General features: G+C 47.6%; 1 protein-coding gene across 1 annotated transcript; it reads right to left on the reverse strand.

The window, feature by feature from the left end:
- Positions 1 to 1,241: 1,241 nt before the first annotated feature.
- Positions 1,242 to 1,616, reverse strand: LOC106804266 (uncharacterized protein K02A2.6-like). Its single transcript, XM_014805030.1, has one exon. It carries the CDS (start codon positions 1,614 to 1,616, stop codon positions 1,242 to 1,244), a length of 375 nt encoding a protein of 124 aa, XP_014660516.1.
- Positions 1,617 to 15,212: the final 13,596 nt, after the last annotated feature.

Genomic DNA, 15,212 nt, shown 5'->3' on the forward strand with positions numbered 1-15,212 from the left:
GTAATATAAACATGATTTCAATGAAATGTAAAGTATTAAATTCTTATCACAATTTTTGTTCCTTAGCAATTTGTTTGAATTCTTTGTTTTATTGCATCTCTCAACCTACCCTGATAATTGTTCGTGCGGTAGTCGAGAGTGTCTCCGCACAAGGCTACACCTGTGAGCCTCTTCAGATACGCGATGTAGAGTACACTTAGGATGCAACCCCTTTCTACGGATTGCAAGTACTCAGGTATCTGAGTAGTCAGACTCTTTAGGCAAGTAGACTCTTCAGGACTTTGTTAACTAGAGTTTACCTTTGCAACCTCTCTGGGGTGTACGAGTGTTGTGCTCTGAAGATCTAGAACTACAGACTTGTTATTACAAGCTACGACTGGATAGATTTGTCTAGATAAGAACTCGGGTAGTATAGGTAACTCCCAAGTTTGCTGACGACTTCTTTTGTGAAGGCCGTTGATGGATGAATTGTCCAAGGAGCTGACTAGCTCACTTTTTGTGTGCACAGGGTTGCTTTTGTAAGTTGCTGCAATCAAATGAGTTGAATAACTCGAAGAGTGTGCATGTGGACAATTTTTGTCCAATGAGTTGAATAACTCAAAAATATCTTGCGGACTTGTGAATACAGGCCGCGAGTTGGGTGATAGTACGTGGGGAGTTGAATAGCTCTGTGAACTTGCTTTTGCAAGCCGCAAACAGGCAGAGACTAGTCATTTAAGGACAAAAAATAACTCTGCTTTATTAAATTGTAATTTATACAAGTGAGCTGATTGCCAATTTACATGAATATGTAAACTACATGTAGAATTGACACAGGTGTTCGATGTTCCACGAGTTGTCAATTTCTTCACTAGAGAGAGTTTGGAGCCTGTACGACCTAGGTCTAGTAACCTTGGAGATGATGAAAGGACCCTCCCATGGTGAGTTTAGCTTGTGTAGCCCCTTGGTGTCTTGAATACGCTTGAGGACCATGTCACCTATGTTGACGAACGCTCTTTGACATTACGATCATAATAGCGGCAAATTTCTTCAAGGTATCTTGTTGACTGGATGAGTGTTGCACAGTGAGCTTCTTCGAGGCTGTCGAAGTCTAAACGCCTTGTTTCTTCTACCGCACCCTCCTGATACTGCTCGACTACTAGAGATTTCCACATGACGTCGATGGAGAGGACAGTTTCTAATCCATAGACCAAACGGTAGGGTGAATACCCTATAGGCTTGCACAGCTATGTGTGAAGCCCCTAGAGGACATTGGGTAGCTCCTTGACCAACATGCCACCTTTGGAGTTTCCAATGTCATGTAGTCGTTTCTTCAAGGCCTCCAGTAACATCCCGTTGGCGCACTCAAACTGGCTGTTAGCCCGCGGATGAGCGACAAAGATGTATCGGATGTCGATCCCACTATTCTCACAGTACTCCCAGAACTCGTGGTTGTTGAAATTGAAACCCAAGTCTATGATGATGCGATTGGGAAAGCCGTAGCGATGGACAATCTTGTCAACAAAGTTGAGTACTCTGTCTGCCTTGGAGCAGGTCACTAGCTTCACCTCGATCCACTTGGTAAACTTGTCGATCACCACAAGTACTCGGTTGAACCCTCCCGGGGCTGTAGGCATTGGACCAATCATGTCTAGCTTCCAGCATGCGAAAGACCAAGAATGTGGTATGGTAATCAACTTGTAGGCATGGACATCTTGTTGCTTGGCGAAGAATTGAAACCCTTGGCATCGGCAAACTAGTTCTTTAGCGTCAGCGAGAGCTATAGATCAATAGAATCTTACTCTAAAAGCCTTGCCCATGATCATTCTTGAAGATGTGTGGTTGCCGCAGATGCCCTTGTGGATCTCCTCCAGTATGTCCTTGCCATCTTGTCATGAGATGCAATTCATGAGTACTCCTGATGATGGCCACATCTGTAGAGTCTATCTCCGACTATAACATAGTTCTTGCCACGCTGTGAGACTTCCTCTGCTTCTATTTTATATGGAGGCAACTTGTGCTCCTTGATGTAGTCGATGAAGAGGGTTCTCCAATCTACATCGATCATTATAACCTCCCAATCTGGTGCATCATGACCTCGATCGGTGGTTTTTTACGGTGCTGGTTCCACTATGGATGTCTTGTGTAGTTCATGGACAAAACACCTGCTGGAACTTGAGCACGAGTAGATCAGAGCTTGGACAAGACATCTGCGGCTACGTTGTTATCATGAGCCATGTGATGGAACTCCAGACCAGAGAACTTGTTTTCTAGTTTGCTTACTTCTAGGCAGTATGGATACATGTTGTTTTTATGACGATCCCACATGTCATTGACTTGATTGATGACTACCAGCGAATCGCCATAGACCAACAAACGTTTGATTCCTAGTGAGACTGCCAGGCGGAGCTTGGGAAGAAGCGCTTCGTATTCAGCTTCATTGTTAGACACCTCCCAAAAGATTTGTAGAACATATTTGAGTTTTCCTTAGGGAGAGATTAAGAGTAATCCTGTGCTGGCGCCCTCGAGTTGGAGTGATCCATCAAAGTACATGACTGTAGGGATACGAGGTAGGCTACACTAGCGCAAATCAAAATTTCTACCACGTAAAACCAGGAAGAACTGCCGTATAAGGATCACGGGATTACCACTCAACGCACTACTGGTGCGGAAGATGTAGATATGCGTCGATGCAGTGAAGACGATCACGTAGTCGTACGTAGTCATACGTAGTCGATCATGTCAACGTCCAGCAGCTCCTCAGCAGCTCATCCACGTGCAGCAAGATCGCCCCCGGTGCCTCGGCTCGTTGTCGGCTCGTCGTGGCTCGTCGGCGGCTCGTCCAAGTGCTGCAGGCGCATCACCACCAAGGTATCCACACGTGCAGGGAGGAAGTGTCGCAAGTCAGACTGCTAGATCCGCGAGTTGCAACAGGCGAGGGCGTGGGAGGCGCGGCATGTGTGTTTCGCCAAAAGGTGTAAACCCTAGGGCGCCCCCACCCCTCTATTTATAGAGGTTCCTAACGGGCCTCTGGGTCCGAGGCCCATTAGTACTTCTAAACCTAATCCAACTCGGATCAGATCCGAATTAGGCTTCCAGCCCCTTAAGTGTGTGACCCTATGGGTTCGGATACGTATAGACATGGCCCGAGTACTCCTACTCAGCCCAATAGTCGGTAGCGGCCTCTAGCAAGACGTGCCAACTCCTATACGCACACGAAGATCATATCAGACGAACCATCACAACATAACATACAAGCTATTCCCTTTGCCTCACGATATTTGGTCTAGCTTCAAGCCGACCGCTCTTTCTCGATCTTGTGATTCGGAATCCCTTTGTAGGTTAACTCTTAACCGTACGTAGCATGGCCATGCATTTTCGGATCCGATCACTCGAGGGGCCCAGAGATATCACTCTCAATTAGAGAGGGGCAAATCCCATCTTGATTGACCATGTCTCATAGCATGCTTCTTGACAAACCCGAAAGCTACCTTTATAACTACCCTGTTACGGCGTAGCGTTTGATAGCCCCTAAGTAGGTCGATCCACATCTAGAATACATGTGACAATCTCAGGTCTAAGGACAAAGCGTATATATTGTTTAAAGACAGAACTACTTCTCGTGTTGGGTCAGTCCTAACACATGTCTCCACATGTGTCCACATTATTAGTTCAACATCTCCATGTCTATGACTTGTGAAACATAGTCATCAACTAATACATGTGCTAGTCTAATATTCATGTGTGTCCTCACATGAACTCCGACTAGGGACAACTTTAGAATAACCATACAAGTAAAGAGTTTCACATACAATTCACATAATTGCAAATCAATTCAAGTAGCCTTTAATGGATATTCAATGAACATAATATACAAATCATGGATACAAATGGAATATCATCATCTCTATGATTGCCTCTAGGGCATATCTCCAACAGTCTCCCACTTGCACTAGAGTCAATCTAGAAGGTACCTAATACCCATAGCTCTTACATGCGCATCATGCTTAGCCTGCGGGAGTGGTTTTGTCAACGGATCAGAAATGTTCAGATCCGTGTGTATTTTGCATATCTTGATCTCACCCCGGTTAACGAAGTCTCGAATGAGATGAAATCGCCGCATTACGTGTTTGTTCTTCTGGTGGTTCCTTGGCTCCTTTGCTTGCGCAATTGCCCCATTGTTATCACAGTAGAGATTCAATGGGCTGGACGCATTCGGGAACACACCAAGCTCAATGAGGAAATTCCTTATCCAAACACCTTCTTTCGCGGCTTCCGAAGCCGCGATGTACTCGGCTTCTGTCGTAGAATCAGCCACCGTCTCCTACTTGGAACTCTTCCAACTAACAGCACCACCATTCAGCGTGAACACAAATCCTGATTGTGACTTTGAATCATCTTTGTCGGTTTGAAAACTAGCATCGGTGTAACCTGTTACAACGAGCTCCTCCTCACCTCCATAGACGAGGAACATATCTTTAGTCCTTCTCAAGTACTTAAGAATGTTTTTCACCGCTGTCCAGTGACTCTCACCTGGATCAGATTGGTGTCTGCTTGTCATACTTAGCGCATATGAAACATCTGGGCGAGTACTTATCATTGCATACATGATAGATCCAATAGCCGAGGCATATGGCACTCTACTCATGCGATCCCGCTCATCAGCAGTCGAAGGACACTGAGTCTTGCTGAGATGTATGCCATGTGACATAGGCAAGAACCCTTTCTTTGCCTCTTCCATGCTGAACCGCTTCAACACTTTGTCAATATAAGTATCTTGGCTTAAACCTATAAGCCTTCTCGATCTATCTCTATAGATCTTAATGCCCAGAATATATGCCGCTTCCCCTAAGTCCTTCATCAAAAAACTATTTTTCAGTGAAGTCTTTACGGACTCAAGCATAGGAATGTTATTTCCAATCAGTAATATGTCATCCACATATAAGATTAGAAATACTACTGAGCTCCCACTAACCTTCTTGTAAACACAAGACTCTTCTTCGTTCTTGGTGAAGTCAAACCCTTTGACCACTTCATCAAAATGAATGTTCCAACTCCTAGATGCTTGCTTCAATCCATAAATGGATCTCTGAAGCTTGCATACCTTTCCAGCATTTTTCAGATCGACAAAACCCTCGGGCTGTATCATATACACGTCCTCAGCTAGGTTTCCATTCAAGAAAGCTGTCTTGACATCCATCTGCCATATCTCATAATCAAAATATGCAGCTATAGCTAGAATAATCCGAATGGACTTAAGCATCACTACGGGCGAGAAGGTCTCGTCGTAGTCAACTCCTTGAACTTGTTGAAAACCTTTTGCGACAAGTCATGCTTTATAGATGTGAACATTTCCATCCATGTCCTTTTTCTTCTTATAGATCCACTTGCACTCTATGGCTTTAACACCATCAGGCGGGTCAACCAAGTTCCAAACTTGATTGTCTCCCATGGACTCTATTTCGGATTGCATGGCACTCTGCCATTTTTCGAAGTCTGGGTCCCTCATTGCTTCTGCATATGTCGCAGGCTCATCATTGTCCAACAATAATATTTCCCGCATTTCGCGGAGCCTTGCTGACCTTCGTGGTTGTGGCGGTGCTTCTCTTGCCATGGGTATCTCAACTTGTTCTGCTACGTTAGCATCACTCATTGATTCTTGCCCGATCGGCTCATCTTGAACTTCTTCAAGATGCACTGTCTTTCCACTCTTTTCTCCTTTGAGAAACTCTTTCTCTAGGAAAACCCCGTTCCGAGCGACAAACACTTTGCCTTCTGATCAGTCGTAGAAATAATATCCCAAAGTTTCCTTTGGATATCCCACAAAAATGCACTTATCCGACTTGGGTGTGACCTTGTCCGACTGAAGTCGCTTGACAAACACTTCACATCCCCAAATCTTTAGAAAAGATAAACTAGGAACCTTTCCAGTCCATATCTCATATGGTGTCTTAACTACGGATTTAGATGGTACCCTATTAAGTGTGAAAGCGGGGATGCTTGGGTGACGGCGACGAAGCAGGATAGTTGGCATCCTCTTGCGGTGGCGGTGCCCCTGTCGCAGAAGCCACTAGTACATCTCTCTCCCATCTAACTTCATGCAGCTCCCGTTGAGTAGCAAAGAGGGTGTTGTTGGCTTCATTCAAGGCGGCGAGAGTTGCAGATAGGTACTTGCGGAGATAGTCCGTGGCCATGTCGACTCCATCGTGAGTAGCTATGAAAGTCCTTGCTTCACCACTAGCCCTGGACGGAAGGTATTGGCGATATGTATACTGCAGCCATGGATGTTCCTCGTGAGAGAGGACCCAGAGGCGGGCGCAGGATCTGGACTATGGGTATTCAAAATTGGAGATGGCAAGAAAAAAAAATTTGATAGAATAAATTATAATTTTATAACACAGAATTAAGTGGTAGCATCATTGATTAATAAAATTGATCACAAATTAAAATTGTCCAGCTATTAATGATCAACATATAAAAGTGGCAACATGTGAAATAAATAGAGGCTAAAACAGCAAAATGGTAACAAACAATTGAAAATGGCAAAATGCTCACCTCAATTTCACAAACAATCAGGAACAGCAATCAGTAGACTTGATGAATCACTGGACTCGTGGAGGAATAGCAATCGGTTCTGATAGCAATCACTGGCAATCACTGGCTCGGGCGCTCGGCCACCAGTAAAGCGCAGCGCGCTACACCTGCGCGCCCGCCGCCGCCGGCCCGTCGTCGGTACTCGGCCGTCGCCGGCGTCGCGGCGCCCAACCGCGCGCGCGGCCGCGCGCAGGCCGCAGGGGCAGCCCTGGCAGGGCGGCAGCCAGTCGGCAACCGGCAACCGGCAGCCGCGCAGGCGCGCAGCCGCGCAAGCCGCCCGGCGCCCGCTGCGGCGCTGGCGCGCTGCCCTCCTGGCTCGGTGGGACGGTGGCTCCAGTAGCCGCCGCCCGCCGGTAGCAGCCGAGCCCGAGCAGGCGCGCGCGGCGCGCCCACCGCCGCCGGCGCGTCGCCACGTCAGCAGCTGCGGCCCGCGGCGCCTCCGCTCGGCGCCAATCGCGCGCCGGCCACAGGGCCTACCGCCGGGCGCCGCCGCCGCCGGACGCCGCTAGGGACCTAGGGTTCGCGCAATCGCGCGCCTGGACGTCCCTGTGCCTGTGCTCACGGTGGCCGGTGGGGGTGGCCGGGTGGGCCGGTGGGGAATTTGGGGTGTGGGCAGATGCAGGCCGGATGGGTCGGATGGGCCAGTTGGGCCAGTCGAGGGAGAGTGAAGTTGGCCTCCGGTGGGCCTTTTCGAGTGAAATTTGTATGCTAGCTTTTGTATTTTTGTTTTTTCATACATACACCTAAAATACACTATATACATGAAAATTTTTTGCAAAAATAATGGGTATTCAATTGAATACCCTTGAATCAATGTGGGCCCGCCACTGAGAGGACCTCAAGTGCTTTCCTAGCTGCCTCGGCTATGCCAGCCTCCATGGTCCTCCTCATCGCCACGTCGTGGTGAACAGCCACCACCTCCCATCCTCCTTCATGCTCCTCATGAAGGGTAACCTTCACCTCCCAGAATGTAGGATAGCGAGGTTGGGTGTACCGAGCACACTTGTAGACAGGCCTCATGGTATATCCCAAGTGGTGACAAGTCCATCTTAGCATGTCAGCCATGTGTACTCCTTGTCCATAGTCCTCCTTCACCCATCTGATCCATCTCTCGGGCTCAGGAGCTTGTGCGGCTGCTTCTGGCTCGGGCTCGGGAGCGTCTCCTGGTGCTAAATCTTCTTCTAGCTTGGGCTCCTCATTCGATATGTCGATGACAGGTACGGGCGCCGAGGCTGGTGCAGGTGCTGGTGTCGGTGCTGTCTCCTGCTCCATGGGCACGGCGTCCTCGTCAGTCTCATCCCCCGGGTGCTGAAAGTAGTAGACCTCCTCTTCCTCCTCTTCTCTAGACTCCATGGGGTGATATGGTGCGATGCCGTGACGCGAGGGACGGGTGCTCTTGCGGGCTGTCAATCGGGTGCGAGCCAGCTAACAGAAAGAAAAAGAAGAATTTTAGAATAAAATTTTGAATGAACCAAGATAAAAGTAAAAATAAAGGATTAAAAAAAATAGCAACAAGGATAAGACAAATCAAGTTTAAGAATATTTAAGTAGATTTAAATTAAGAAAAGTTAGGAATGGCTACTTGATTATTATAATCCTTAAATACGACCATTTTCTAACTAGGCTAGCGTCCTACAGTCAACACGGCTCTGGTACCACTTTTGTCACACCCGATTTTAAGGACAAAATCGAGTGCATTAAATACATGTGCGCCAGGATCAAGTTACACACATAAACAACATAAGCGAATATCAAAGACAGTGCCATAATGAAATAAAGAGAGTATTAACCATTATTACATGACTGAAAGTCTCAATAAAACACAAAGTCTAATTATTACGCAGCGGAACTCCAAAGACGACGACGACACCACAGGCAGCTGACTGAAGAACCGTACGCCTAGAACTCCTCAACGTCGTCAGAGTACTCCACCGGATTATCTTGGTCTGAACAGCGGTTTTGCAAGGGTGAGTATACTTATGGTTGGTACTCAACAAGTCGTGGGGAATAGTGTAGTGTAAGGCAAATCAAGGAATGGCTAAGGCTTAATTAGCATTAGCTTTTAATTAAGTTGGTCAAGTTTTATTAGCAATTAACTAAGTGTAAGTTTATACCACCTGAAATTAAACATGAGCATAAATAAAGTAAACAACATATGCATGAAATGACAACAATTTAAGTCCATCTTCCGATAGTATTATCATGTGAGGGTCCAGGCCGCTCTTAACCGTGAGCACGGCTGATCGATCAGTTTTACACTCTGCAGAGGTGGCACATCTTTACCCACAAGTCGCGTAAAAGTTCAAAAGAACTATGGACCCAACCATGCGGTGTTTGCAAGGCACCATACCACACTTCCGAGGTGTGATTGCATAGGGACGCTACGAGGCCTTTACAAAGATTCTCTAATAAGAATAGGTCCGCTAAGGTTTCATGATCAGCGCAGTATATAGCAGTCCCCTGGTGGTATAGTGTCTTAGCCAAGCCCACTTCCCAAGAGAGCGAGTGCTATACGCCAACTACTGTCTCCCCCTCTTGCCCTTTCAGTAAGACCGCTTCAAACTAGAATTTCTAATTATCCAGCCAAGACTAGAGCCATTTAGTCTTGTGGTAGCACTATTTTCCTGGGTTGTTCTCCATGTTCCAATTAAACACTTGTGATCTTGTATTAATGAAACGTATAACAGAAGTAAAACAAGATTAACATTGGGTTCAGTTAAAGTTAAACCACCAAATACCAAGTAAGCACTAAGCATGAGCTACCCAAGATAAAAGTAAACCCGATCAGTCAAGGCAAAGGTAAATTCAATCTAGGTGAACCTTAATTGGGACCTATCAATTTAAATCTTAATATGTGCATAGCATAATAGTTGAGAACGAGAAAGTAAAGGTGTATAGAACTGAAAAGTAGTGATCAAGGACACGACTTGCCTTCTTGGCCTTGCTCCTACTGGTCGTACTCCTCGAAGGCTTGATCTTCAAATCCCTCGAACTGTTGAACGTCTACACGCGTCACACAAGCACATACAAGCAAACATGAGCATAAAGTAAGAAACAGTACACCAATCACAATTAAACAGAGAAAATAAGCTTGTAATATTGATCTACACTTTAAAACGAACACGTGGATACAAAGAACGTGAAAAACGGAGATAAGATGCAAAAGATAGGATTAAAACAAGATCTAAGGGCTTTTCTGCGAGAAAAACAAAACTTCTAGGGTCAAACTGCGAAAACCCGAGGACTTATACGTAATTACACGTATAAACCGAAGGTTTAACGCACAAAAACTCCAAAACGGATGGCGGGTTGATTTTAGAGAAACTCAGGGTTTAAACCGAAAGAAAACAGGACCAAAACACAAATACTTTTGAACTAGATTGGACCGCGGGTTGATTTGCGGAAAAGGCGAGGGCTTAAGTGCAAAAGCGACGCGGCGCGGCGCGGTTGACCAGTACGCAGTTCGGTTGACTCGCTGCCGGCCGTCGGATTTGGATCCGACGGTCACAGTCGACGATGACACCGTAGCGGCGGTGGCAGACGGCGGCGGACGACGGCGAGCGGCGGCGGGGTCGCCGGAGTAGGCCGAAATGGCACTCCGGGGCTCAGTTTCGCGCGGGGATTGCATGGGAAGAAAGCGGGGGACGTGGCAAACTCATTTGAGCCCCCGGGTGAGACAAAAGGGCAGCGGAGCTCACCTCACGGTGGCAGCTTGCGGCGGGGAGGGGCGGTGGTGCTGGAGCTCGGGCGCTAGGGTTTGGAGGGCGCTGCTGCGGGGTGCTCGAGGCCGGGAAGGGCGGCACGCTTGGAGATAGGGGCGGCCTCGGATTTAAACGCCCGAGGGAATCGGAGCGGGGGCGAGGTTGTTGCGGAGGCGGCGGCACGTGGGTTGCGGGAAAAGTCCCGACCGGAGGTGGGAGATGACAGCGGGGCCCACCTATCGGTGGCCGCGGGCGGTAGGCGGGCTGGCGTGGCTGTTGGGCCAGCTCGGCTTCGCGGGTCGGGGAGGAAAAAGAAAAGGGCGGGCGAGCGGGGAGAGAAGCTGGGCCGGCGAGGGGGAAACGGGGTGGAGGTGCTGGCGTTGGGTCGCGAGGGAAGGTGGCACTTGGGCTGGAAGAAAAGAAGGAGAAGGAAAGATGCAGCCCAAGAGAAAGAAAAAGAATAAGAAAAAGAGAAAAGGAAAGGTTTTGAAAATTGGACATTGAATTTGAAATTCAAATTTTATTCAAACACAATCAACCAAAAATTATGCACCAGCATGAATGCACAACAAACTCCTATGGTGAATTAATTTAATTTGGAGAAAATGAAAATTAATATGCCTAAGAATTTAAATGACATCCTAATTGAGCAAATTTTAGTGAATTTGAATTCTTTAAAAATTTGGGTGTTACATTCGTCGAGGGTTCACAGAACTCCTCAGAAACCCCCACAGTGTATTCCATAGCCACGCATCAGGATCGCTTTCACGATAGGATAGCATCAACAAATATTACATTTTTATATACATACCAGAGGTATGATTTATTAAAAAACTTAACAATGCAAGTTAAACCATTATTAAGAGTTTAAAATAAATCAGTCCGGGGTAGGTAATTAAACATCTAAGTTTATTCTAAGGTATTGGGACTCATAGGATACCTAGGCCATGTTTAGTTGTCCAAGTTGGGACCTCCCAACTTGGGACTTACTGTTCAGTCAAAATTGGGCTCTCAGGCCAAATTTTGGAGGTCCCAACTTAGGAGCTCACAAAGTTTGCAATGCACTGTTTTATCATCCAGCAATACATTTGAACCTGCTGTCCTCCAAAAAATGCACTGAACCAGCCAAATGACAACACAATTCATTACTGTTTGAACAACAAAAATTCAACGAAAATATTCTCAAGTGCACCACAAATTATTACAGATTAACAACACCGAAAATTATTACACCGCATCACAAAGTACATAAACAATTTCATGTCCTCAAACACAAATTATTCAAGACCTAGCAAACAAATGTTCAGCAAGCATGTCTCGGAATGCATTCATGCTTGCCATGTCCGCACTCTCCGGTGCAGGCACTGTTTCCGGCTGATCCTGAGTGCCTTCAACAGGCACATAGTTCATGTTGCTATCCACTATACCAAAGTGACTATCAAAGTCACCATTAATCCTAATGAAGTTGTGCAATGCCATGCATGCACATATAATCCGTGTCTGTGTTTCAGGTGGATAGGCCGGGATGTCCAACAATATGCGCCACTTCATTTTCAACACTCCATACGCCCTTTCGATGACATTTCTAAGAGATGAATGGGCATAATTGAATACCTCCTTCATACCTTGTGGTTCTGGCGCGTTTTGAAAATCTTGGATGTGATACTTGGTCTAGCGGTAAGGAGCTAGGAAGCCGGTGCGGTTTGCGTACCCCGAGTCCACCAAGTAGTATTTCTCTATAGGAATAGTACATACCTGTAAGTTTACAATGGTTGTATTAGAAAACACTAGTGACCTAGAAACAGTTGTGTGTACCTCTAGGTGGCTTTGGGAACTTGTCGCTGTAAGTTGTCATTGCATCGTCAAACACCCTCATGTCATGCACTGAACCCGGCCACCCAGCAAGCACAAATGTGAAAACCATATCCAAGTCACAAGCGGCCATGACATTCTGGGTTGTCTTGCCCTTCCTACACATGTGCTGCATAAACTTTGCACTTGGCACTACTACAGGGATGTGAGTGCCATCTATTGCCCCTATGCATCCCTTGAATTCAGGGTAGAACCTATTGTTTTGCAGCCTAGGATACATTTTTCTAAACTCTGGGTCCCTAGGTTTAATGATGTCGGCTGATAGGTCTACCAGAGAAGTGATGACTTTGTAGAATAGCCTATGAACAGTGCCTAGTGACCTCTCAAATCTGTCCTCTGCTGCCTAACAGATTGTGGTGCCCCACATATCCAAAGGAACAATCCTAGAGCCTCAATAGTGCTAGATTTATTTGATGCAGTCAGCCCATACTCAGATGTCAACAAGTCATGCAGCCTATAAAACATGTGGGGGCTCATCCTAAACATGGTGTAGCAGGATGTTTCATTGGCAAGCTTGTTATATACCCATTGCTCCCCAGTCAATGGTGGATTCCTATAGGGTGCTCTATTGCAATACTTGTCGATATGAATAGCATATTCATACGTACCATAGATAATGGTGCTTCATCATCGTCTAATACCACCAATTCCCAGAATAGGTCCCACCACTCGGCCAGCAACTTCTCCTCCTCCTCCTGGTCCTCCACCTCCTCCGCTTGGGCACCAAAATGAGCAGGAACATCCTGGGCATTCCAAAACAACACAGCAAAAGTTAGCACAAATAAATTGGTAGCCACAATAGTAATTGCTGCTACCTTGAGTCAAATGACACCCATCTGAAGACAGAGGCAATAACTTTAACAACCATCAACCAAACAGCTCTAATGCACTACCATGCTGTTAATAACCATGTTGTTCATATAGGATTAGCCAACACAGTTCATCAAATGTTCATCCTCACAACATAAACAATACCAACACATATTAATTCAACAACAAGACATAACACAAAAGACATACCAAGCACACACAAAAGACATAGGGTCTAGTTTACACCATAGCAGCATATTTCTTGATCATTGGTAGCCTTGCTTCAACAGGTGTGCACAGGTAGATGTTGCGTAGGTCATCATCCATGCAGATCATGATGACACCATCCCACAGTTGTCCTTCCATCAGGTGCACTCCAAGCTCTGTCGCTGAAGCTGTCACAAGTTTCTGTTCTTGCTTCCTAGCCTCCTCTCGGTGCTGCTTCTTGTCGATCACATCCTCAACCTCCTTCATCTTACCCTCCAGGGCCCTTTGGATAATTGATGTCCTGTGATCGTAACTGGAGTTGAACCTTGTCATGTTGTTGTTCATGTTCCGAACAGCAGGACCCTTGTTCTTCTTGCTGGGGCTTGTAGCAGTGCTGCGGAAGCTGCTTGAGCTCCTCTTGCTCCTACTGCTGATTGGGGTGCCACAGCTGCGAGGGGTGCCACAGTCCTCATCAGCAACATCTTCTTCGCTGCTGCTGATGAAGTTGATCTGCCGGCTGACCCCTGGAACAAATGACGTCTCTCCAGTCACTGCTACTCCACAGAACATGCGGTCCAGCTCGTTAATGTATTCTGGCCATCCATCCTTGAGGTCATACCGGTCCGCGTGCCCCTGCATTGCAAATAAGAAGACACAACCATTCAGTAGCCACGACAGGAACGAAAGGAGTACACATGCGGTGTTCACATATCACTAACCCTGCTATTGTTGCGCCACCAGTTATCACTAGCAACCACAGAGCCATCTTCTCGGCGGCCCAAGCCTGTGCACTGTGTCCGCAGATGTTGGATGAACTGCCAAAGCAACTTCAACTGCCTGTACTTGTACCCAAACTGCTCGCTATTCCTGAACTTGCCAGTCGCTGCTTGGAACTTCTCCTGAACATCTTTCCAGCCCCACTTGCTCATGTTCCCACTCTTGCAGTTGCCCAATTTGATTTGTTGGCAGTACAGGTCACAAAACAGCTGTGTATCCTCTTTTGTCCACTTCGTCCTGCTAGGCTCATTCTGTGCACAATGCAATTGAACAAGCAATGCATGAACTCCTATTGACAGTATCCATGACTAAGCAATACAGATTAACAACACCAGGGATAAATGTAATTGAACAACCAATGCATTAAATCATATTGACAGTAACCATCACTAACCAATACATTTCATGCACACCAGGCATAAATCATGATAGAACAAGCAATGAGAGAACTCCTAATGACAGTAACCGTGAGTAAGCAATACATTTGATGCACACAACGGTTTCATGTACGCGGCACCACATATACAGATCATGGAAGTACAGAGGGGGAGTGGGAACAAGTACCGAATTGATCTCGGCTGCCCCTGCTGGAGCCGCGCCACGACGCCGGGAACCGCGTGTCCTGGCCGTAGCACGACGCTGACGAGGCAAGGGAGCCGGGGCCTGGTCACCGCTGCCGGAACCATCTCCGCCGGGAGGGCCGACCCGGCTGCTGCCGCCTCCTCCAACTCGGTCGCCAGAGCGAAGGATGCCTTCGTAGTCGTTCATGTTCGGCCACCCGGAGGAGGCATTCAGGTTGAGGCCGGCCATGCCCAGCTAGCTTGGGGTGGGCAAGCTGGACGACAGGGTCTGCTGCGGCTCGGAGGAGAAGGGGTTGTACGCACCGCTTGCTGAGCCCGGCGGCGCCAGGGAGAACAAGTTCCTGGTGGGGTGGCCGCCGTCGTAGTCGGGGACGTTGCCGAAGTCCAAACCCGAAGAGGCATCTCCGTATCCGCCGGCGTTGAAGGGAGCGGGGTTGCCGGATCCGCTAGCGTTGAAGCCCACGGGGAGTCGGGATCCGGTGGCGGTGAAGCCCGCGGCGAGTCGGGATGATCTGGCGGTGAAGCCCGCGGGGAGTCGGGATCCGCCGGCGGTGAAGCCCGCGGGGAGTCTGGATCCGCCGGCGTTGAACTCCGCACCGTCCCCTTCCTCGTTGAAGTGGTCCATCGCCGCCGCCTGGGTCAACAACGGTGCACCCGGTACCGGACGCGGTGCAGCGGACCGAGTACGTCC

Source organism: Setaria italica, chromosome IV (assembly GCF_000263155.2).
Source record: "Setaria italica strain Yugu1 chromosome IV, Setaria_italica_v2.0, whole genome shotgun sequence".
NCBI classification, from domain to species: Eukaryota; Viridiplantae; Streptophyta; class Magnoliopsida; order Poales; family Poaceae; genus Setaria; species Setaria italica.